The 23,213-nt window shown below is 32.3% G+C and overlaps 1 protein-coding gene across 1 annotated transcript; it reads left to right on the top strand.

The window, feature by feature from the left end:
• Nucleotides 1-7,680: 7,680 nt before the first annotated feature.
• LOC126733693 (transcription factor Adf-1-like) lies at nucleotides 7,681-17,214 on the top strand. The gene is made up of 3 exons (XM_050437063.1): nucleotides 7,681-7,975; nucleotides 13,448-13,592; nucleotides 13,762-17,214. The coding sequence occupies exons 1-3, from the start codon at nucleotides 7,801-7,803 to the stop codon at nucleotides 14,183-14,185; spliced, it is 744 nt and encodes a 247-aa protein (XP_050293020.1). The 5' UTR covers nucleotides 7,681-7,800; the 3' UTR covers nucleotides 14,186-17,214.
• The last annotated feature ends 5,999 nt before the right edge of the window (nucleotides 17,215-23,213 follow it).

The raw sequence follows: 23,213 nt of genomic DNA on the forward strand, positions 1-23,213 counted from the left end.
GATATTTATTTAACTAATATTAAAATTCAATTAAGCTAGAAGATTTTTCTATTGGTTTTTGGCTTATGAGTCTTAAGATGTCCTACTGAAATTAAGAAATTACTACATCCAAACAGAAAGCACTTTTTATTATGCGCATAGGTTTATAAACCTTTAGACTTACTGCTAAAATAAATCAAATTTAAGCCAATAAGAAACAAAAACGAATTTTTCGAACATTTTTGGCAAGCACATTAGTGCCCAGCTGATCGCATACAAAAAAAAAGAGACCGCTATAAAGACAACATGTTAACGATATATGTGCAAAGTTGAAATAATATTTTAAATTATGTCGTTTACCCGAAACTTAAAGGAATAACTTCCAGCAGCAGAACTCTTTGGCAAGCAATCAATGTACGCCGACGGCGCTTGGCGACGCCAGCGCCGCCGTCGCGACGCGTCGCTTCGTTATACCTGTTACCGCCAAACGACGCTCAATGGAAATTGGCGCTCCGGCGTGAAAAAATCTCTCTGGAAAATTATAGGGTTCACTCGGTCCGGTGTCAGTGCCATTTCTATCACTTTTGTCGAGCTTTGCATTATCTGATTTTCTTTTTTTATGTTATTTGGGTCTGGTTAAATGACGACTTAACGGTTTTCTTTTGTTAATAAAAGCAATCGTTCATCACGCAAAGCAACAACACGAATTTCTGAACTTTACTTGAACAACTGTCAATGTCTCAAACATTCAAAAATGTCAAAGTAGACGCAGCAGATATGGCCAAAATCTCAAATACTTCTTATCGATTCTTAAAACCTAACGCAGGTTTATCAACGTTTTGGAAAATTTTACCGCCGCTTACGCGTTTCGAACAAGTATCGCCCCCTAAGAAGTTTCCCCAGGAAATTTACTACTTCGACGAAGAAGACGCGTTTAAAAAAAGAGGTACTGCATTCGAAAACGAGTACATAAGAAAACTGACCCAAGAGCTAATTAACGAGCTTAAGAAGAAGATTCAAAAAGAGCGAACCGAGTCGGTTAAAAAAATGCTGGAGAGCGAGAAGCAAAAGTTAGTACAAGAGTTGGATCAGTTGCAAGACGACCAGGAGAAAAATAAAAAATAACTTTGAAAATGTGTAACATTCATTTTGTAAAAGTTATAAAATAAAGGGAGTATCTAGATCTGGGCAGTTTTTACAACAATGGTAAATTCTTTGAAACTATTCGCTATATTCTAGTTTTTTTTATTATACTGAATAAACTAGTACCAAAGAAACTAACAATAATCAAATTATACATTATACAAAATTCATTATGTCATGTAAAGTGGACAATAATGCAAAATTTTTTTTAACTAGTGATCCTAATGCTGTCTTAAGATATTCAAAAATGGCTCCACACCTATTGAAGCTTCTTATAAAGTGATCAAAAAAAGACCAATATCTCAAAAATTGCCTTAAAATACCCTACATATTTTTTTCTTGATTGGCTTAAAAAATATAAAATATTTATCACAGCCGTGGATTTTGACACAGCTTCAGTAGATTCTTTTTTCTTTATTGCCTTGAAACTTGAAAAGTATAATCTTAGCGGTACTTTGAAAAGTTCGTCGACGTAGAACCAGAAAACACATTTTTTATAACCTTCTGAACAAATTAAATAGTAATTAAACCAAACTCCGAGTCACGGGTCTCAAAAATATTAAATACAAAGTCAAAAGATTACACGTATTTCGCCTGTACTGGATAACATCAGACACACGGAAAACACGGAAATAATAAGCCTTACGAACATTTATTAATTAAACTAAGTATACACTATAATAATTATAAAGTAATAACTAACTGCATGCCTTGTCCATACACTAATAAAAAAAAAAACAGATTAACAAGACTACTTGCTACAAGTCCAGGAAAAATTTAAGTAACAAATTAGGACGGAGACTAGTTACCACAAATTAAAAATATAAACAAAATGAAATAAGGTTAGGTTTAAAGGCCAAAAATAAAATAAGAAAATTTGAAAAATGACAGAAGATTTGTCGAATATAGGAATCAAACCACGTACCTTTAAACAGTGATTTATGTTATACAATTTGTTATCTAGTTTTCTTGTTAGCTTGCAAATGACAAATTATTTATCTCAACAGTAATAAGGTCAATTGAAGAGCAACTAGAAAAAAAATACTATGGATTCCTCATAAGTGTAGAATTAGATTTTTCAGCAGTGATTGTTGAATGATGAATGAAACTATTACTAATAAATACATTATTACTAATTATTTTAATGTAAATTTTATCCTAAACCAGAGTCAGTCTTTTAAAGTTTTTGGCCTTTTCTCTAGTTTGGATTTGATCTATTTCAGGGTAGGAATTGCCCAGATAATATCTCATCAACTATTCCTAATTCCCCAATTTATGAAAGGCGCCTATGGTTTACCTTACCTTACTTAATTTCATATATACAGGGTTACTGGTAATTCGATACATTCCTTTGGAGGTGTGATAGGGGAGGGGGTAAGAAGTAAATTGAACCCTAACAAACATAATATCTGCATATTCAGCGTTAGTAAACGTGGCCATAGCGCAAAAACCAATAGAATACCTTCTTTGAAAACACGAGAAAAATAAACTCGAAACTCGTAATTTAACTACTTTCCACAACAATTATTGCTGTCAGACTATCTACACATCAAATTTTTAACAATAAAATTAAAAAAACAAATTGTTGCTATAGTACTTAAATACCATTTGGCATTTTTCAAGTGCGTTCGTACTATTAATAATAAAAATACAAAATTCTGTTAAAATTTTTGGTAGCATTTATAGCCTATGAGTTAGCTTAGATAATAAGTAAGTTTTACGTAAATTTTGAAGAATGTAGCATAATTTTTTTTCAAAAAATATCCACTAGAAAGTGTAGTATTTTATTTAAGAAAAAAAAATTACACTTTGCATCGAGAATTTACCTATGGTTACAACTATTTGCGGGACTTTTGCCATTACAAACGTAACACTATTGTGTTGAGCATGTATTTTGCCTAAAAAGTTAAAAAAATATACAGCGGATTTTCTGGAAACTGCCTTTTAAACCACTAAGGTCTACATTTTGAAGAAAAACAGAAAAAATTAAATATGTCGAAAACTATCAACTTTTGCATAATACATATTAGGGTTCAATTTACTTCTTACCCCCTCCCCTATCACATCTCCAAAGGAATGTATCGAATTACCAGTAACCCTGTATATACGTAAAGTCTTCTCCTCCACATTTACAACAGGTTGTATTGTTATAAATGCTTTAAAGTACAGAAATAATCAAAAATCGTATTTTTCCCCTAATAAAAAAAAAACCTTAAAGACCACTGAAATGTCTACTTACTTAACTTAAAACAAAAATAAATGGTTTATAAAGTGAGATACCATATTTCTAAGATTTTAAGGATACAGAGGGAATGATTTTCAAATGAACACCTTTTATATAATATAATATGTACATATATGTAAAACCTTTAAACTAAAAAAAGTGGTCATTAGTCATTCCCAAACCCTTCACCAACTTCGCAAACATTTAAGCTCAAATTAATCGACAAGCAACTGAGTAAAGTAAAGGAATCCTTTTCACCTCTCAGCTCATGATTAAATTACATTCAGGGGCAAGAGGAGGCATCAGGGTCACCTGGCCTTCATGACTGGCAGGATCTCATAATATAGTAAGAATTAAAAACTTGTTAAATTATCATTTTAAGGTACTTTTAACTGAAGTTAGTATAAAAATTTATTTTATATTACATAATTCCGAGCCATTCACCTATTCAGTTATAAAAAACCGTTACGTTATTATAGATAAGAAAGAAAACAAACAAAAAATCACAGAATTTCTTAACTAGTGAATCCGACTGTAGGTATCTGCGACGCACGAATAATCGCTTGCGGTGACGTCATTGAAAACTGGGAACCACGTGCGATTCGCAATGATCCTTCCGTTGCGGACATGCGCGCCGATTTTCTGTGTATCTGTGTGCGGATAGCGTGTATCGTGGGCTTTTGCTCTTTTGTCGAGCAAGCCTACTATGCTTAATCATAGGCCGGAATCCGACAAAAAAAGAATCATTTTCAAAATTCATCGAATTGATTAAACGAATAGCTCTTGTGACCTCATCATATGCTTGAAGAAGCATAGGTAGTATATTTTCAATGTGTGTCTAAAGTTTTGCTTAAATGTGACGTAATTTTTGGTAACATTTTCAACTGCATATCGACACTTCTAGTTAGAGTCATAGCGTATTTTTGAAATAGTTAGAGTTGTCTCGATGCCCTTCATAACTAGGAAAAGTTATGAAGGCATGTCATAATTACGATAGAAAACTTAAAGCTTGAGAAAGAAAAAACAAGATTTTATGAAGTCCATTTCTGAGATAAAAGGCATTGAAGTTAAAATTTTCACTCTACAGTATCGATCTGTTTGGACAATAGAGCTGCCATTAAGGCTATTATGGCCGAAAAGGTGAGCTCCATTGAGTTAATACGCCCAACGAGGACGTGGACTTTTATCAAACATCATATTATAATAATCAATATAATCCACAACATAAGTACTTTGGGTTTAACAACAGTTGAAATTTGGTATTTATTAATTTATGTCGACACATTTTATAAAAAAGGTCTTTTGAATAATCCGTTTGTATAAAAAGAAATGGTTAGAAAATATTTTTTATGTGTATAAATATTATGTACATCTGTCTTAATAGGGTAGAGTTTTATACTTTATTACTTTAAAAGAAAACCACAAAATTCTTCTGTTCCGTATTTTTAGCCAATTTATTTTTTTCAATTTATGCAAAAGCACTCTCTACGCCGTATTTCAAATATAAGTCGCAAACATAAATTCTGTAGCTCTTCAATTTCTTGAATATCCGAAAAGTCGAAACAGAAGCCATAGATTCATAGGTAAGGGCACTAAGCTTTTGCATACAATTTTTTTTTGTCTCTAGATTAAGCTGGTTCCTAATTGGTTATAACAGTCTTAATGCTAAATAGCTGTTTCTTAGTTTATATTTATATGCTCTTTATAACTCATTTTATTACTGTTAATAATCAAGCCTAAATTTTTAGGAGAGTTTTCTATTGATATTAAATTAGACTTTAAGAAACATTATTTCTTATGCTTTCACTACAGAATACTAATGCAACCGATTTTGCTAAATTAATTTTTTGCATACTTAGTAGCTGCTTTAAGTAGATTTTCTAAATCAGAATTAATTTGAGCATTGGCTTCCAAAATTTAAGAGAGCTTGGGAGTATACTTAAATCTGTATACTACACTGAGGTATACCCGCATTCACACAATAATACTGCCAGACACTACACCATCCAGAGATACCCGTTGTGTTCTATTAACAAGAAATGAAGAAATTAATTCTAGGGATCCCTCACGTAAACCGAAATAGTGTAAAATAGATATTAAGAGTTCATGAATCAACATATCAAACGCATGAGTAAAATGCAATAACACCAAAACATTTATTAAGCTCTCATACATGAGCCGTTCAGCGGAAAAGTGATCTAACTCCCTTAAAGTAGAAATTTAGAAAATTGATATTTTGCATCTGGATAAATTAAAAAATCACAGTAATATATTATTTACTTTTTTGTACATATTTATCATAACCCTGTACTAAAATTTCATATGGTAAACATTTTTACTGATTGCGCCCATTAATTATTATTATATAATAATGTCATTCTTCCAGTAAGTTTTTTTCAAAAACATAGCGGAAAAGTGGTATAACTTGGAGAGTTATATCACTTTTCCTCGTAAAAGTTAACCAAATTTCACAAAACTGATGAACCAAAGAAAAATAATAGCTGTAGTATGTTTACTATGATATCTATTACTGATAAAAATGTTAAAAAAATATAGAGCTTGAAGAGCAAAACATTACTACTACTTATCTTACATACTAAACTTACAGTAAGGAAAGTAAGAACAAGTTATTAAACAAATTAATCTTCATCAGAATCGGATAATGGACCACTGTCAACAGCATCTTCTTTTGTCAGTAAGTCCCGGAAGAACTGATGCTGAATCGGGGGAATCCCCTGAAGAAGTTCTATCATATCTTTTTTCTTAGCTACAGTAACTGATCTACACACTACGTACCATAACACTAAAAAAACCTGACTAAACAAGAAAAAGCGAGTTTAATAGGACCTGGCGCGACATCGGAACAGCGTGGTGCTTTGACTTATACCACTATTCCAGCGAACGAATCCATTATGTTGAGAGGAATAACGTTAGGAAGCTTTTATCTTAGCTAAGTTAAAATTTTTACTTATACCAGTTTTCGACTGAATATATTAGACCAGTAGAAACATAATTAATGGTATAACTTAAAAATTAAAAAATACTGACATATACCACTTTTCCTCACGAGCGGCTCATTTAAATTATTACAGCCTAGTCAAGTAACAACGCAAGAGCGTTTAACTTGTTTTTCCCCAATGAAGATGAATGATAGTTTTAAACATGTTTCAAGGCAGAACATGATCATTTCAGCACTACAGTTTGAAATAGAGAGCTTAAACGAATTGCATTGAGAATGATGCAAGGGAAATAATACATGTTTTTCCATATTTAGATTTACCCAAATTTGACGGCCTCTGATTAATAACAACGTCTTTGAAATTGTATTTTGCTCCCTGGGTATTTCTACTTAAAATCTTGGATTCGCATAGGGCCAACGCTAAATTTGAAAATGTGTACTAAAAGTGTAAGGCAATTTCGTAGTTAACGCCAATATATTCCACGTAAAAAGTAAATATTCATGAAAATAAATATACAATCATTCTGGTATCTAACATGAGCAATAATACTGTTCTGTCCTGCACTGCAGCCCAAATATCCGTCGTATAAAGTATTCTTAGATAACAGTAGCATATGACTTTATAGAATTATGTAATGCAAAATATGCAGTCTTAAGAACATTTATTGATATGGTAAGTTTTTGAATTGCATATATGCATATGCCAAGTTCACTGTCATATGCATATATGCGTAAACATCTAGAAATTTTGTAGCTTTCACTAAAGCAAATGGAGCTTTCTCTTGTAGAAAAACTATTTGTATAAAAAAAATGATTGTTGGTTTAGAACACGACTGTTATTCTGAACCAAGAGCTAAAGTATGTAGAAAATTGGACGCTATGTTTGGAATACAAATCAAATTCTGAACTTCTTATTGCAATAGTACATGCTTATTTAAGCGTTGAGCATTGAGTGTGACATTATGCTTAGTTTGACGAGGCCGGGACGGAACAATCGATGCTACATATTGACATGATATGGTGAAGCCTTATATAGGTTTTATAAAATTCCTTTTTCTTTGTTATTGCTATTGCAAATTATTGAAAACCCGTGCTCAATATATGATAGTAACCCTGATCAAAAATTTGCTTTCAGTCTCCTTATATCTAAAAGGCTGAAGACGTTTATCGATGGCACTCTTCTCCATATGTCCCATCATCCCTAGCGCAATCCCCTGTATGCCTTTTCTATATTTCTATAAAAAATAGGAAGATTTGTTATAAAAAAATCAATTTCTTGTTTGTATTAGTTTGTCCTTGATATCGTAACACCAAGATCATACCGGTCGGTGAATTTCATAGTAGGTCTCCGATCCGCTCACAATATGCGCAGCGTTGAACCCAGACAGTCCTTGTTGCCCGCCAGAACGACGAAATTTCGCCGCGTTTCGTTTTACTTTTCTTTTTTTTTTTAGCGAAAAATAACTTTGATGTCGCGATCGATCGATCGTTTTTAATGTCGCCTAAACAAGCTAAGGGTTTGTGCAGGTTTACACGTGAATTAGACGAAAAACTGATCGAACTCGTGTCGGGAAATGAAGTTATATACGACTCGAATCATAAGTTTTATAAGGATTTTAACGTGCGAGACGATGTATGGCTGGCGATATCGTCGATAGTGGGAAAGACCGGTGAGTATTAGTAAGACGGGGTGTTTTGTATCGATATTTATTAGTAGATTAAGTTATTGCATTGCGCATGTGTAGATAATATAAACTAGGTATATGGTCAGAGTGTGGAAGCTCTTCCCACTCCTTTAACTCTATTTTCTTTAATTTGGGCGTGGCCTAGAGTGAGTAACATATTTCAAAATGGCGGATACACGCCATTTTGACAAAATATAGCTTTTCTGATTCAATACAGTTCCTGCAGTTTTAACATCAAAATGAAAGTATTTTTTTAAACATTTTTTTCCCAATATTTGGCAATTATTACTTAGGCAATATATATTTGGCAATAGATATTTGGCAATAGATATTTAGTCTTGAAGTACCTTTGAACGGTTGTATCTCTAGAAATCTCTTTATTGATTTTTTTGTCCAAGATGGTGTCCATCCGATATTTAGTTTGAACTTATATACTACAAACAATGATTAAATTAACCAAAAGCGTACATGGACAGCAATCCAATTTATCATATTGGCATGCATAACCCAGACAAGAGAAATCTATCCAATGAACATCCAAAGGTTTCCTCTTTTTTAAAATATGTATGTCCAATGGCCATTTAGTTTCTTGAAAAAAACTAATGCAGGTCCATAGGATTATACAAATGTCAGAAACTTTGCCGGCCATTGGACCATTAAATAAAATTTTCCACTGAATAGATAATTTGTTGATGGAAAGAGATATGTAAAATACCAAGTTCTATCGATAGTACCTTTTCCTCATACATAAGACATTTAAATAATTACAAAATAAAAAAATAGATATGGAGGTCCAATAATAAAATAAAATTCGGTGCCAGAAATTCCACTGGACGTCCATATAGTTGCAAAACGGTCCATTAACCTGTACTACCTTGGTTCTCATTTTAAAGGCATTCATAAGAATGGACCAAAGTCCAATAGTCTTTTTATTATTGTTTGATCAATGACTTTATTTAGTTAAAGCCAAGAGATAAACAATTTAAATAACTCAAAAACCACTTAAAATACAGTTTTGAAAATTAATACACATATTCCTCAATTAAATTGATTGGACACCTGATTCAGCGTTTTTCAAAATAATTGCAAAGATTTGAAAAAAAATATTTTTTTGAGGAACATGATTTTTTTTAATGAATATTCACGAAATGACCATAACTCAAAAACCACTTAAAGTACAGTTTTGAAAATTAACACACATATTTGTCAATTAAATTAATTGGACACCTATTTCGGGTTTTTCAAAAATATTACAAAGAATTGAAAAAAAAAATTATTGAGGAATATGACTATTTTTTAATAAAAATCCACAAAATAACCATAACTCAAAAACCACTTAAAATACAGTTTTGAAAATTAACACACATATTCCTCAATTAAATTAATTGGACACCTATTTAAGCGTTTTTTAAAATAATTGCAAAGAATTAAAAAAAATTTTTTTTTGAAGAACATGATTATATTTAAATGACAATTTGCAAAATGACCATAACACAAAAACCACTAAAAATACAGTTTTGAAAATTAATACACATATTCCTCAATTAAATTGATTGGATACCTATTTTAGCGTTTTTCAAAATAATTACAAAGAATTAAAAAAAATATTTTTTTGAGGAACATGATCCACAAAATGACCATAACTCAAAAACTGTAAATCCATAAAACGGTATAAATACAGTTTTCAATGCCTCTCATTTCTATTCGTCCAATAGCTTTTGACTTTTTTTTCAATCCTTGGGTTTGAAGTTTAACTAAATCCATAGTATATCCTATACATTTTGTAAGAAAATATGAACCTCTGAATGGATTTTCAGTAGTCATTGGTATTGGTCAAATGGTTTCTAATTTTTTAAGCCGTAAGGTTAAGAATTTCCTAAACCCATGATACGTTATACATATTCATCAAAATCTTATCCATTACTGGTCGACACTTTTTTTGACCACTAATGGATGTCTGATGTACCTGTAAAAGTATGAGTCCCATAGCTTCTCAAAAAAATTTTCTCATTGGACTCAAGGCCAACTGAAACTCCATTAGATAAAGATGATCCAGAAGATGTTCATAATTAATCTATGAATATTTTGACCTAGTCTGGACCAATGCAGGATATCCATTGGAAGGTGTGTGCCGTTTGGGAATTGACAAGCCTCAGTTCTCTTGACAAAACACAGTCAAAATTGTTGTTCCACATTTTCAGTTTTCTTTCAGTTCATGTTCATCCATTTCAGTCATGTTAGGTGTTAGGTAATTTTTGTTCGTGGTATTTAATGTCTTCTACGAGTTGCTTGGATTCATTTGAAATGATTTTTAGCTTTATTCTAGCTATTTGACGTAACTTCTTACGTTTTCGAAGGAAATCGGAAATAATTTTACACGTTTTTAAAGATCTTGGACTAAGTTACTTACAGGCATTTAAAGTAACTTTTTACGTTTTTCACGAATCTGAAACAATTGTATGTATTTTTAAGGAATTTGAAGTAGTTTTTTTATGACTTGTATCTCCAAGTATTTAACGTAACTTTATATGTTTTTAAGAATTCAGAAATAATTTTACGCGTGTTCAAGGTTTTTGCAGTAATTTAGAATGCCTGGAAGATGCATTTGACAATTTTATTTTCGTTTTTCAGAAATCGGAAATAATTTTATGTATTTCAAGGATTTTGGAGTTATTCTCTACGTCATCCAGGCATTTAACGTAATTATTTTATAATAATTTTAGGCATGTCTAAATATTTACGGGCAATTTTCTTTGTCTTCCAGGCATTTGATATATTTCTTTACATATTTCAAATAATTTAACACGTTTTTAATACGATTTTGGAATAATTTTTTGTTTCTTCCAGGCACTTGACGAAGTTTTTACGTTTTCCAGGCATCAGAAATAATTTTACGCTTTTTTAAAGAATTTAGAGTAATTTTTTATGTCTTCCAGGCATTTGACGTAATTTTTTACATTTTCCAGAAATTAAAAATATTTTTACGCATTTTCAAGGATTTTGAAATAGTTTTCTACCTTCTCCATGCTTGTCAGCACCTCGATTACTGATAACGAAAAATCTGAGTTTAGACGATGATGAAACTTCTTCAGGATATACTTCAATATTTGTTAAATGTCACTCATTTTTGAGTTTCTTCAGTAATTTTATTCTTGCGTGAGTGACCATGTAAACATAACAGTTTCTGACGTGATGATCTGAAGGTTCTTAAGACCCTTTTAGAATGTAGGACTGTAACTCAGAAAATGGAAGGCATAATACAATTTTTTGCTTTTTTGATCATATTTTACTGAAAATGCAACAAGTAGTTTAAACTGGTGAAAATTTAAATTATTTCTGAAAAAAACTATTAAATTAGTTAATAGTTGGTTATACTGATGTCAAAAATGTTATGTTTTTTGACTTAAGTAAGGCTTTTTGATTGTGTGTCATCATAGGGCGCGCTCTGAAAAAATTCCATGACCAAATTGCTACTGAATGAATCAAAAAAACTCTAAAATTTTCAGATTCGAGGTGTTTTTAATAAAAATAAACTTGGCATCCTTTACAATCTATATGATTTTGAATATCTTCATTTCTGTTAGTCTTGGGAATGAAAGTATGGAAAACAAAACTTAAGGAAGTGTCGGGTCAGGAGCCGTAAACTATTAAATATTTTATGTCAAATAACGCTACACAACACGGGTTTCTCTAATCATCTCAGCCAACTTGTGGAGTTTTACCACCTGACCCAGGTCAGGGAGGAATATCATTATTTTTTAAAATATGTCAGTGAGAGTAGTGAGGAATTTTATCATGCAAGATCAAGTTTTAGTTGAGTCCAAATTTTCCATATTTCTGGATGTTTTAGTGCAGGCCCTAGTGAACGCCTTTTCACAGAAATCTTACATTAAACGTCAAGAATCGTGTTATTAACTGGTTCAATGATTATTTGAAATCATTGAGGAAAATCTTGAAACGTTTAAAAGAATATCTGAATCAATACCCATCGGAGTACACAGTAAATGCAATTCAGAAGAAAAATCTTACCAGTTATCCATAAGAGGAGCCAGAATAGAATCTAATAATAATTTCATTAGAAATGCCTCAATTCCAACAAGATGTATGTGGAATATTATCAATGAACAGCGAAATATACCAACACAAAAGTATGAACCACCTCCACCAATCAACTCAACGATTTCTTCGTTAATGACACAGATGACCCCTGACTGTTTTATTCAGAATATGCGTGAAAACATATAGGAGCCGTTAGCATAGGGAGGTACTGTTGATCCTTCAAATTATAGGCCCATGTCTCTCCCACCAACACTGTCGAAGATTTTTAAGAAGTTTCTTGCTGTACGGACCTGGATTTTAACAAGCTGAAAACCTGTTTTTTGATGGCCAGTTTGGATTCAGAAGCGGCCTTAATACAACATCGGCTGTTCTCAACCTAATACATAAAGCCTTTGAAAATGGAATGTATCCATCCAGTATATTTTGCGATTTTAGCAAAGCTTTCGACTGCCTTTCCCACGAACACCTTCTGGCCAAACTGCAGGGATATAACTTTTCAGATAGTAGTATTGCGGTATTATCCAGCTGCCTGTTAAACCGGTCTGAAATGATGAAGATTAGTAATATGGACCCTTGCAGAGAGAAGAGATGGTTGGTGTAGTACAGGGAAATAAGTAATAAATTATAAGATCCTACAAACGTAAAAGTATCGTTGTTTTTTTTTTTATAGTAAACACAAGCACAAGAGGAAAGTCCTATGTCACTCTTGGAGTGGTGCTTGCGCGAAGATATTTGTGGGCATTTATCTTGAATCGCTGTAGGTTGTATGCGTCGGGAAATATGTGAGATGGAAGCCCGTTCCACAAAGAAGATGTTCTCCAGATGAATGAGTCCCGATAGAGCGACGTCCTTGGGGTAGGCAGGTGGACTCGATGTTGATGAGCCGCAACTGCTAGACGCGTCCTTCTTGCCGTTATGTCCTGATATACAATTAATTGTCCCCTCTTTAATTGTACCTCTTTAGTTGTCACTTGTGTGAGCATTGTCAAAAAATAATATAATTTAAAACAAAACTACCGTATTGTTCTACCCGATTTTATAGTGACATCATGCCTACGGTATATCATAGTTATATTCACCATATCACCAAGTATGCTTTTAACAAGGCTAAAAATTAGTTGTGCCAAGTTGTCAACTTCAAGATAATATTGTGGGGCGCCAACTTACTGCTAAATCCTAATACTGCTGGTCATTCATTGGCCATTTTCACGTCAAAATTTAGTGAAAAAGTCGTTTCTTAGTTCATTTGGAGAATGAAATATTTGATTATTAATTAACCCTAATATAACTCTAGAATGTTTTTCAAAAAGTTGCTGAGATAAAAGTGTTGAGATCATATAAAAATGTTTTTAATATTATTAAGTTAAAATCACGATTTAATTTTTAAATTTTTTACAGTGAAGGACTGCAAAGTACGATGGCGAAGCTTAAGAGATCTCTACCACAGAAAGAAAAAGGACCAAAAAATGGGAAAGCGAATGCGGATCTCGTGGGAGTATATGGATTCCATGTCTTTTCTTGAAAAGTTTACGAATGAAAAACCGTAAGCATTTTACATAGATTTTCGTATATTAAAATTTTTTGTGTATAGGACTCTCTTTTGACCTTTATTTCAGTATGGTTAAGGGCTGAAAGTTTTATTTTATATTTTAATAAAGTCTTATAAAATGACGAAACGTCTCAACCTATAAATAATAAACAATAATTTTCAGTAAAACCAAACATAAACCTGAAGATGTTTCCGAAGACCAAGACGAAGAAGAGGAAGACCCAAAAATCGACGTAAAAATCGAATTCGACTCAGAAACTCCGACCACCAGTCAAACTCAAAACGGCAATTTGTCCGACGAGGCGAGTGCTCCAAAAAAACCCCGATTAGAGGAGAATAATTATCAAAAATACTGCGACAGCTCATCGGCAGTTCTGCACCTTCTAAGGGAAATAAGAGACATGACAAAGAGCAGAGATGATCCTGTAACGGCGTTTTTCGACAGCATGGCCAAAACGGTTGTAAGATTTCCACCAGCAGAAGCGGCTGAAGTTAAACTGAAGGTATGTCAAATTGTTACAGAAATGGAATGTAAAATTATAGAGGCGAGTGGAAATTATCCAGATAGTTTCGAAAGTTTCGAATAGCGTAGAAGAATAGTTGTAACAGAGGGGCAAACGTAGGACTATACACTTATAAGTTGAACCTTGGATTTTTTCTGATTTTAAAAATACGATTTTTGCCCTAACAGTTAGAAATTCAAGCAACAAATTACTCTAACCCAAATTCAAGGGTCCGGCCAAAACGCCAATTGAATTGATTTTTATAACCTCGAGAAAGCGGTCTCAGATAAAACGCATGAATGACAAGTATTCGGGTAGAGCGATTGCAGACAAACCGTATGGATGTTAAGTATAGTTTTTATTTTAGTGGAATAAGCATAACCTGCACTAAAGTGATTCATGTGATTGTGCAAAATTATTTAATTAATTAGTTACTTAAATTCAATTAATCTAAACTAATTTATGCGGTCTATGCGATTGTATAATCTCATAGATCGCATTATTTTACCGCTATTAATTAACATAGGATCGCGTGCTAAAATATGGGATACTCTAGTATCTAAGAGTAGTAGCGGAGACTTTCAGTACATATCAGGTCGGAACTTTCGTATCTGGGTTAGAATTTTTTGTGTCCGAGCTTTAATTAGGGAACCTGAAAGAAATACTGATGACAGTCATTCCCATCCATTAATTCTGGTCCATCAAATTTCAATCCACTTAATAACTAGATTTGACTGATGTAGTAACTCGACAACCTTCTTTTCTAGAAAATGGCATATGTTAGAACATGGATTATTATTTCAAGAAATAGTCCATCTTTTCTTAAAAAGACCAGCTTATAATAAATAGTAATCAAATAAACCCACAAAATAAGTCACAAGTCTCAAATTTATTAAATTAAAGTCAAAGGATTACACGTGTTTCGCCGTGTTCGAGTTTATTTTATTACTATTTAATGGGTTATTAGTATAATTCATGGGGATATATGGGGATAGGGATCAAAGGGATCACGGAATCAAGATTCTCTATTAAATCCTGATCATCAAATTCTTATCAAACCTAGAAAGGAGCATCATCAGCATATTTTAATCAAAAACTGATTGACTCTTGACTCCGATAGTTTGGATTAGATAGTCGATTAACTTTAAGAGTTCTGGTATACCAAATGACCATATCTTCTAAAAGTTTGACACTCTTTTGATGAACAGTTACAAAGTTTATTCTTGCACTATTGTGTCATTTGAAACGACGAGGAGCAGTAGACTTTTCATTTAATTTCTTATTAAATTTAGTATTTCTAGGATTATTGTCCGATAAATTTCAAGACTTCTTAAGTATCCAAATTGCAAAGACCATATTTTAATACAGAAACAATTGACTTTTCCGATAATTGTCTGCTTGTGAATCGCAGTAATATTTGTTTCTTGATTTTGGTAATATCTACTGAGAGTGAATATAAAGATATTTTCTTTAAAATTTTATTGTCGGAGCATCTCTTATATATTACATATACAGAATCTTCTGTATTAAAGATATCTTCAGCAGTAATAGCATCCTTTAGTCCTATATGCTGTGGTGCTCTCATAAAAGAGATGTTGCTAACGTAAAACTTTTAAAATTGCATATTTTTCTTGTATCAACTATACAGAAGTGTTATCCTTTATCAATCAATTCTCATTACTACCACTATTTTATCTCAGTCACATCTTAGCTTTGAAGTCTGAGAAAATTGATTCTCCATCCTCATCTATCATGACCGAGCTCTTTTCTTTTAGATTTTTTAAATAAAGAGTATCAACAAGAATCTTCTTTGTAGGTAATCATCTGCAGAGACATTTGAGAAATCACACGATATGTTAAGAATATGTTGTCTCAAATTCCAGTAAAATTGGTTTCTTGGGTTATATCTCCATCCGCATCTTGTTGCCAGAATCCTTCTCATGACTCCATGTAAATAGTAGCAATGAGATCTAAAGTAAGTCTGCTAATGAAAGAAACTGTAGGTCTGATTGATTTCTTACTGTATTTTTTTATTCCTGTTGTTTTCAAATAATAAAAAAATCTGGAAAGTAGAAGTTGCTTTAATGCAAAATCAGTGTTTCCTTTTCAGCTCAGTATCTTTCAAATTCTACCAGCTATGCAATTTTCACGCACTAATAGTCCAATTTATTTCTGTTATTCAATTATTTATTTTTCACCAATGTGCAGTTGACTGACGTCCGATGTACACCCCATACTTGACACCAATGTGTCGTTTTAGGTGTGGATTAAAACACTCGAGCCACACAAATAGTCAGTCATCTGGAATTTACTGCTGACCTTGATTTTAGAGTAGCAAGAATTATTCTCTGCCTCAAGAATATGAATAATCATGTTTTAGTATATTGTATTGAGATCTTCCAATTATTTTATTAAATGATCAGAAATTGATTTTTCTAGGCTCTAATTATTTATTGTAAGTTTCTGAGTTCCATTACTTAAAGTCCTGAGTCGTTAGATGTCTTCTGGCAAACAAATTAGCTGACATAAAATGCCATCTATAAAAAATCTGGAAAGTAAAATGTGCTTTAAAGTGAAGATGTTTAATATACAAAATCAATGTTTCCTTTTATTTCTTCTTATGGTATTTTTATCAGCCTTAGCTGCCTACCAGATAATCGATTATATCCACATCCTCCGGTATATTCGGAGTATGCACTTTTTGACGTGGCAAATTCACGGTTATGCTCTATACAACACAGTTACAATTATTTATGATAAATTTATAATATATTCATGGTTCAACTTATAAGTCGAAAATGAGTAATTTATTTATTAATAATTAGCAATTAGGGATGTTATGTAAATACACAAACTTTTGTATAAAATACAAAAGTTGTGCTTTCAAAATTTTTATTTGGAATGTGATATTAATTAAGAAGAAGGGATTAAAACGGAAAGGATAAATATATGATGTGATATGGCAATCTTTTGTGATAATTCGGCTAATCTATTATTCTGGTTATTTAATTTAGGGCTGTATCCTTGAAAAGGATAAAATTACTTGTTTCAGTTTAAGTAAATTATATTTTCATGCCTAGTTGGTCATACGTAAATAAACGATGTTAAATTACTGTAAGTGTTTTATTGATTTTTATTCCCTCCTTAATTAAATTATCGAGCGGGTATTAAAGCTGGTTTATCTAATTTAGACCCGCATTATTTGGTAACAAGGTCTGGATAATAATTAATAAATTAATAATACTGACCATAATATGCTTTACGCTGGTAGAATGAGAAATTTGAAGAGAATAATTTTTACTTTTTTAAACAGATTTTCAGTTTTATATCTCAAAGGTGTAAAACGTTTTGCGTCAAACCTCAAAATAAAGCAATTACTTATTCCGAACGTTTCCACAACTATTTTCACTTTTTGCCGCTTCTCCGCATGTAATAAAGATAACAAAATTAAACTTACATACGGATTTAACTACCTTGTACAAAAGAATTTTTGGTTTTATGGAAACTATAAATACGAGCGAAAATAAACAGTGTATTATTTTTAATCCAATATTGAGGATTACACTCGGCGCCAAGATATATACCTTTTACATTGAGATTGCTTGTAAACTTCGAGGCAGATGGGAAAGCTATATTTTTGGAGTATTTATGTGAGATTTTTGATTATGGAAATATTTGTTATCTGAAAGTACTCGTGTTCTATTTAGTCAAGACTAAACTTTGTTGAACATATTTGAAAACTTTTTCTTTTTAAAGAGATAATAAAATTTATTAGTGATTTCGTATTGGTTCTTTTAAGCCAAAGGTTCTCATTTCATTATTTAATTACGGTCTTAATCGCAATGAAATGTTTATTCGATTGCATAATTAGCCTTACTACAGGCGAGATTTTATTTATTTATTTTTATTTTTATAAATTTTATTTATTTTAATATTTGTTATAATCGTCCAAGAATCCTGGTTCTCTGATGGGGGTTTGTGTGTAAAACTAGGTCGAAGCTTCTTGGGTTTCTATTGCATTTCATATTTCAATTACCTTTTGAACTTCCTTGAAATGTAAATTTTCCTAGGAAGTTAGATAGTCTATAGACGATGAACAACTCTTAATCAGATACCGGATCTGAAATTTATTCATGGCGAAAAGTAGATGACTCATTTTTTGAGTTTTTACCGCAATTTATTACTCAAGTATTAATCTTATAGTGAAATATTTAATTGCTTACTTTATTAGGCTGATAACAGACGAGAGATATTTTATTACAATCGTTTAAGAATTCTGGATCTCTGATGGGGTTTTGTGTGGAAAAAATAGGTCCAAAGTCCTCTTTTTAGGTTTCTACCATATTTCACATTTCAATTATCCTTTGAACTGCTTTAGTATATTAGTTTTCCTACGTAGTGAATATTCTACAGTCGATAGACAACTCTTATCGGATTCAGGGGTGTGAAATAGATTCATGGCGAAATAGGTGACTACATTTTTGAGTTTTTACCGAATTTCATTACTCAATTACCGTCTTAATCGCAATGAAATGTTTATTTTGTTAAGTAATTAGACTGACTACAAATCAGAGTCAACATTTTATTATAGTCGTCTAAGAATCCTGAGATTCTAAAAGGAGTTTGTGTGGAAAAATGGGTAGTAAGTCCACTTTTGAGTCTCTATCGCATTTTAGATTTCTATTTTATTATTAGAAATGCCTTGGAATGTTGAGTTTTCTACGTAGTTGAATACTCTACAGAATCTTTTCATTACGATACATGCTTAGGTTGGTTTTTACAGCAAAAAATTAGTGAATATATTTTTTGAATTTCTACTGAATTTCATTTTTCCATTACGGTGTAAATTATCCTACGATTTAATTTTTCTTACGTAATTTCAAGTCGGCATAAGTCGGTCATAGTACATCCCATGCAGTCTATGGGTCATCCAAAGAACGTGCTTTTAGAACAGTATGGGCCTGACAAATGGGATCAACCCGAGTTAATCACATAGACGTTCTCTGGATAGAACTATAAACGTACGGGGGACTTATTGGCCGTCCAGTAGATGTATAAATATATTTAGATTTTTCAAATATTTATAGGATCTAAAAGGAATGGTAGAAAAACTATAATACAAAGGGATATATTTTGGGAAAAAATTATTTTTATATTAACATTTTACATGGTCATAATATTTATTTTTCTCGTTTCAGCGTTTTAGGGGCATGACGCAACCACGCTATAATTTCAAGCTTAACATGTATTTTTGGGTTACTAAGGATGCATCCTTCTGAAACAAATAATTAGTACCTAGTAAAATAATAATTACACAAGGTCTCCTATACTGTACAAGTAACATAAACAGACACGTATACCATTGCGTGCATGTGGCCACCAGTTTTTTTTTTTTAGTATAATCTTTATTTCTATAAACTTTAAGAGAGTTTCTGCATTTCTTCCCTTTTTTGCCCTTCCAGCTATACCTGGAAGCAGCATTGTTGGTAAATACTGAACCCAGTGAATTTGATATAGACTCTGGTTCGGATTTTCACCCGCCAACGGATGACGAGTCCGAAAGTGATTTTGGAGAGTCGATTCAGAACATTGCACCTAATGCCAACATCGTGGAGGAAAAAAAGGTAGAAAAAGAAAGACAAAACATGAAGGTTGGAAAAGGCAAAAAAGTAAAGTTGCAAGAAACTCTGGAAAATCTTATCTTAACTACAGGGGAAACGAAGTTGCAGAAAAAACTTTTTTTAACGGAGAATGCAATTGTTCCAGACAATGCCACTTGTTACTAAGTATCCAAGAGAGAAAACACATCTTCGAGAATTTTTACAGTTTATCAAACTTCAATTTACAGACATCTTATATCAATAGCCAAGTAACAGTATCTAATAAGGGTCGTTTCACGCATTCTCAAGATCCAAACAGACGTAGTAAGACACGTATTTATAAACTGCCCAAAGAAACTGGAGATGAAGTTATTGTCTGTAAACTTTTTTTTTAAAATGCTTTGAGGGTTTCGGATGGTCGCTTGACCAGAGCTCTAATTAATAAAACGAGGGGTGGCGAGCATACTACACCGCCTATAGATAGAAGAGGTAAGCATCCCCCCAAAAACAAAACTAATCAGGTGGATATTGATAATGTTAAACATTTTGTCAACAAATTTGCCAAGTATAAATCGCACTACAGCAGGGTTAAAAATCCAAACCGGGAATATCTTTCACCAGATTTAAACATAAGCAAATTATACAACTTGTATTTACAAAGTGATAAGTGTGAACAGAAAGTGTCAAAATTTGTGTTTTCAAAAATTTTTAACGAAGAGTTTAATCTTCATTTCCGGTATCCTGCAAATGACACGTGCCAAAAATGTGATTCTATGAAGGTAAAAATAAATAGTTTAACTGGCGAAGATAAAAGAAAAGTGGAAATGGAAAAAGAACTTCATTTACGCGAGGCAGAAGTAGCTCGAAATGGAATGCGAGAAGATCCAAAACAAGATCCAAATTCCACAACCACCATTGCATTTGATCTTATGAAGACATTACCTACGCCTAATATTTCTACAGGGGTAGCCTACTACAAGAGGCAGTTATGGACATATCGTTTAGGTATCCATAACCTAACTACAAACCAGGCACACATGTACCTCTGGCATGAGGGAATTGCATCACGTGGACCTCAAGAAATAGGCTCATGTCAAAAATTATGTACAAACTCCCAATTTAATTATGTGCAGCGACCAGTGCGGAGACCAGAATAGAAACATAAAAATGGCTGCAATTTGTGCGTACATGACTTGTACATTCTGATAACTTCAGTCCAAAATTGATCGATCACAAATTTCTTGTGTCCGGCCATTCCTACTTGCCATGTGACCAAGATTTTGGCATGGTTGAAAAGCAAAAACGCTACTTCCAAGATATTTTTTGCCAGATGATTGGATTAAAGTAATTTTAAGTGCCAAAAAGACCAATAAATTTAAAGTAGTAAAGATGACAAGTGGCGACTTTAGAAGTACAGTGAATTTGGAAAAACTTTTAAACAATCGAAAAAAAGGAGAAGAAAATGTAAAAGTCGAATGGCTAAAAATTCAGTGGCTAAAGTTTAAATCCGAGGAACCTTTTAATATTTATTTCAAATATTCTAATAATGATGCCGCTCTTTTCTACAATGTGAATGTCACTAAAAAACGCACAGAGCTTCAACAGATGAGACAGGATGCCTTCCAGTTAGATGTTTTGTATCCCAGAGGCCGACCTATCGAAAAATTGAAGAATAAAGACCTTCAAGGACTTCTGTGCTATATACCCCCAATCGCCCATGAATTTTATAATAATTTGACAACCAGTAAGAATGTTGTTGATGAAGATATTGCGACACAAGAACAAGACGTTGAGGCTCAAGTGCTATAATTTGTTTTTTTTTTTAAATAATTTTAAAGGGCAGAGTGGCCCAACTGGTTTTTTTTACAGAAAAACAATGTTTTTTGAAATTATTTTGTTCCAATATAATGTTATGTGCCATATTATTATTATTGAAGTTGTAAACTTATAATAAATAAATCTTTTACGATACAAATTTCCGTTTGACTTTTTATAAAAAAATTTAATGTCAATTATCTCAAAACTCCTTTTTTGCACTTGGGCCACTCTGCTCCTGAGCGGCTCATATAGCTTCCTGACCCCAATGTACCATGCAACAGAGAGAGCTGACGACAATAGTGACCTCTCGATGTCGTGGAGTAAAACTAAACTGAAACGGTTTAATAAGGCGCCAAATTTGAATTTTATTCTATAGTGGCGTGAGCTTAAAATTAGTTGGGAAACTATTGTTTTTAGGGAAACTCAGTAGATAAAAAAAATGTTACATGAGGCCTATTTTATGCACGTTTGGTGAAAATATTTTGATAATCTTACGCAGGCCATTCATAATCAATATAGTACGTCTCCAGGACAATAAGTGGTTAATGCGCTGGAGTCTCTGTAGATGAAAGAAAATATTATATTTCTATCGTTAAGATCAAGGAAAGCCAACTTTGTCCATTAAGTTCTAAATGGCTTAGAAATAATAATTCTCTGAAGTAGTTGAGCTCTGAATAGGTAATAGAAAATATTTCATGAGGATCGTCAAATATTCCTGAACCTGAAAATAGTATTTGTGATAGAAAATAGACAAAAATTACACTTTTTGGACGTTTCTATTGCAATTTGTCCATTATGGCTCCAATGATCTTGGAATGTAAATTTCTTTATGTAGTTTGGTTCTCTACATATAAGAGATAAGATTTGATGAAAATCATTAAAGGTATTTTAGTCTTACTAAGAAAGACAACCTTTTTTATGATTGTCAATATTTCATAATCTCAGGTTTTCAATAGTGAAGTCATTTTTGCATTTCGTTTCCCTATCATGGTCTAAATGATCTTAAAATTTAATTTTTCTTACGTATTGAAGTCTCTGCTAATGAGAGATCACATTTTGTTAAGATGGTTAGTAATTTTTGGGTCTCAAATGGGTTTTTTATAAAGAAAAATTGACCAGAAGTGCATTTTGTAAATGCTCCTTTTCATTTTGCCATTACGACCTGAATCGTCTTAAAATAACCTTCTGGAATAATTATTCTTTCTACAGTTCCATTGCGGTATAAATCGTCTTGGAATGTTATTGCTTTCATATAGTTTGACTCTCTGCATACGAAAGACAATATTTCATAATGATCCTTAAAGATCATTATGCGAAGAATTGGGTCAAATCCAATTCGCACTTCATTTCTTCTTAGATAAAACCCTATTTTTTTCTGAAATGTTTAAACATACTTTTTAAAATTAAAAAACAATTCATTTTGATTTTTTAAAGTAAATTTTGGACTTTGAGTTTTTTTTTTGTTTGAATATAATAAAAACACAGGTCCAAAGAAGAGGGTGCCAAGAAAATCGAAGAAACTAAAATTTCAGAAAATTGTATACTGGAAATTATGGAAAATGTTTGAAGCCTTAAAACTTACATTAGTTGTATTTTTCCATATAGAATTTTAACCAAATTATCTGATAAGAAAACTCTCTGACATAGAAACCTGCTTTTTAGATTTGACAAAATTTCTCAAAATACTCTGACAT

The sequence above is a fragment of the Anthonomus grandis genome, chromosome 3 (assembly GCF_022605725.1).
Source record: "Anthonomus grandis grandis chromosome 3, icAntGran1.3, whole genome shotgun sequence".
In the NCBI taxonomy this organism is placed as follows: domain Eukaryota; kingdom Metazoa; phylum Arthropoda; class Insecta; order Coleoptera; family Curculionidae; genus Anthonomus; species Anthonomus grandis.

Coding starts and splice junctions, on each gene's coding strand:
- LOC126733693 (XM_050437063.1), top strand. CDS start 7,801: ATGTCGCCTAAACAAGCTAAGGGTTTGTGCAGGTTTACACGTGAATTA. Junction 7,976..13,447: donor GTCGATAGTGGGAAAGACCG/GTGAGTATTAGT, acceptor AATTTTTTACAG/TGAAGGACTGCAAAGTACGA. Junction 13,593..13,761: donor AAGTTTACGAATGAAAAACC/GTAAGCATTTTA, acceptor AATAATTTTCAG/TAAAACCAAACATAAACCTG.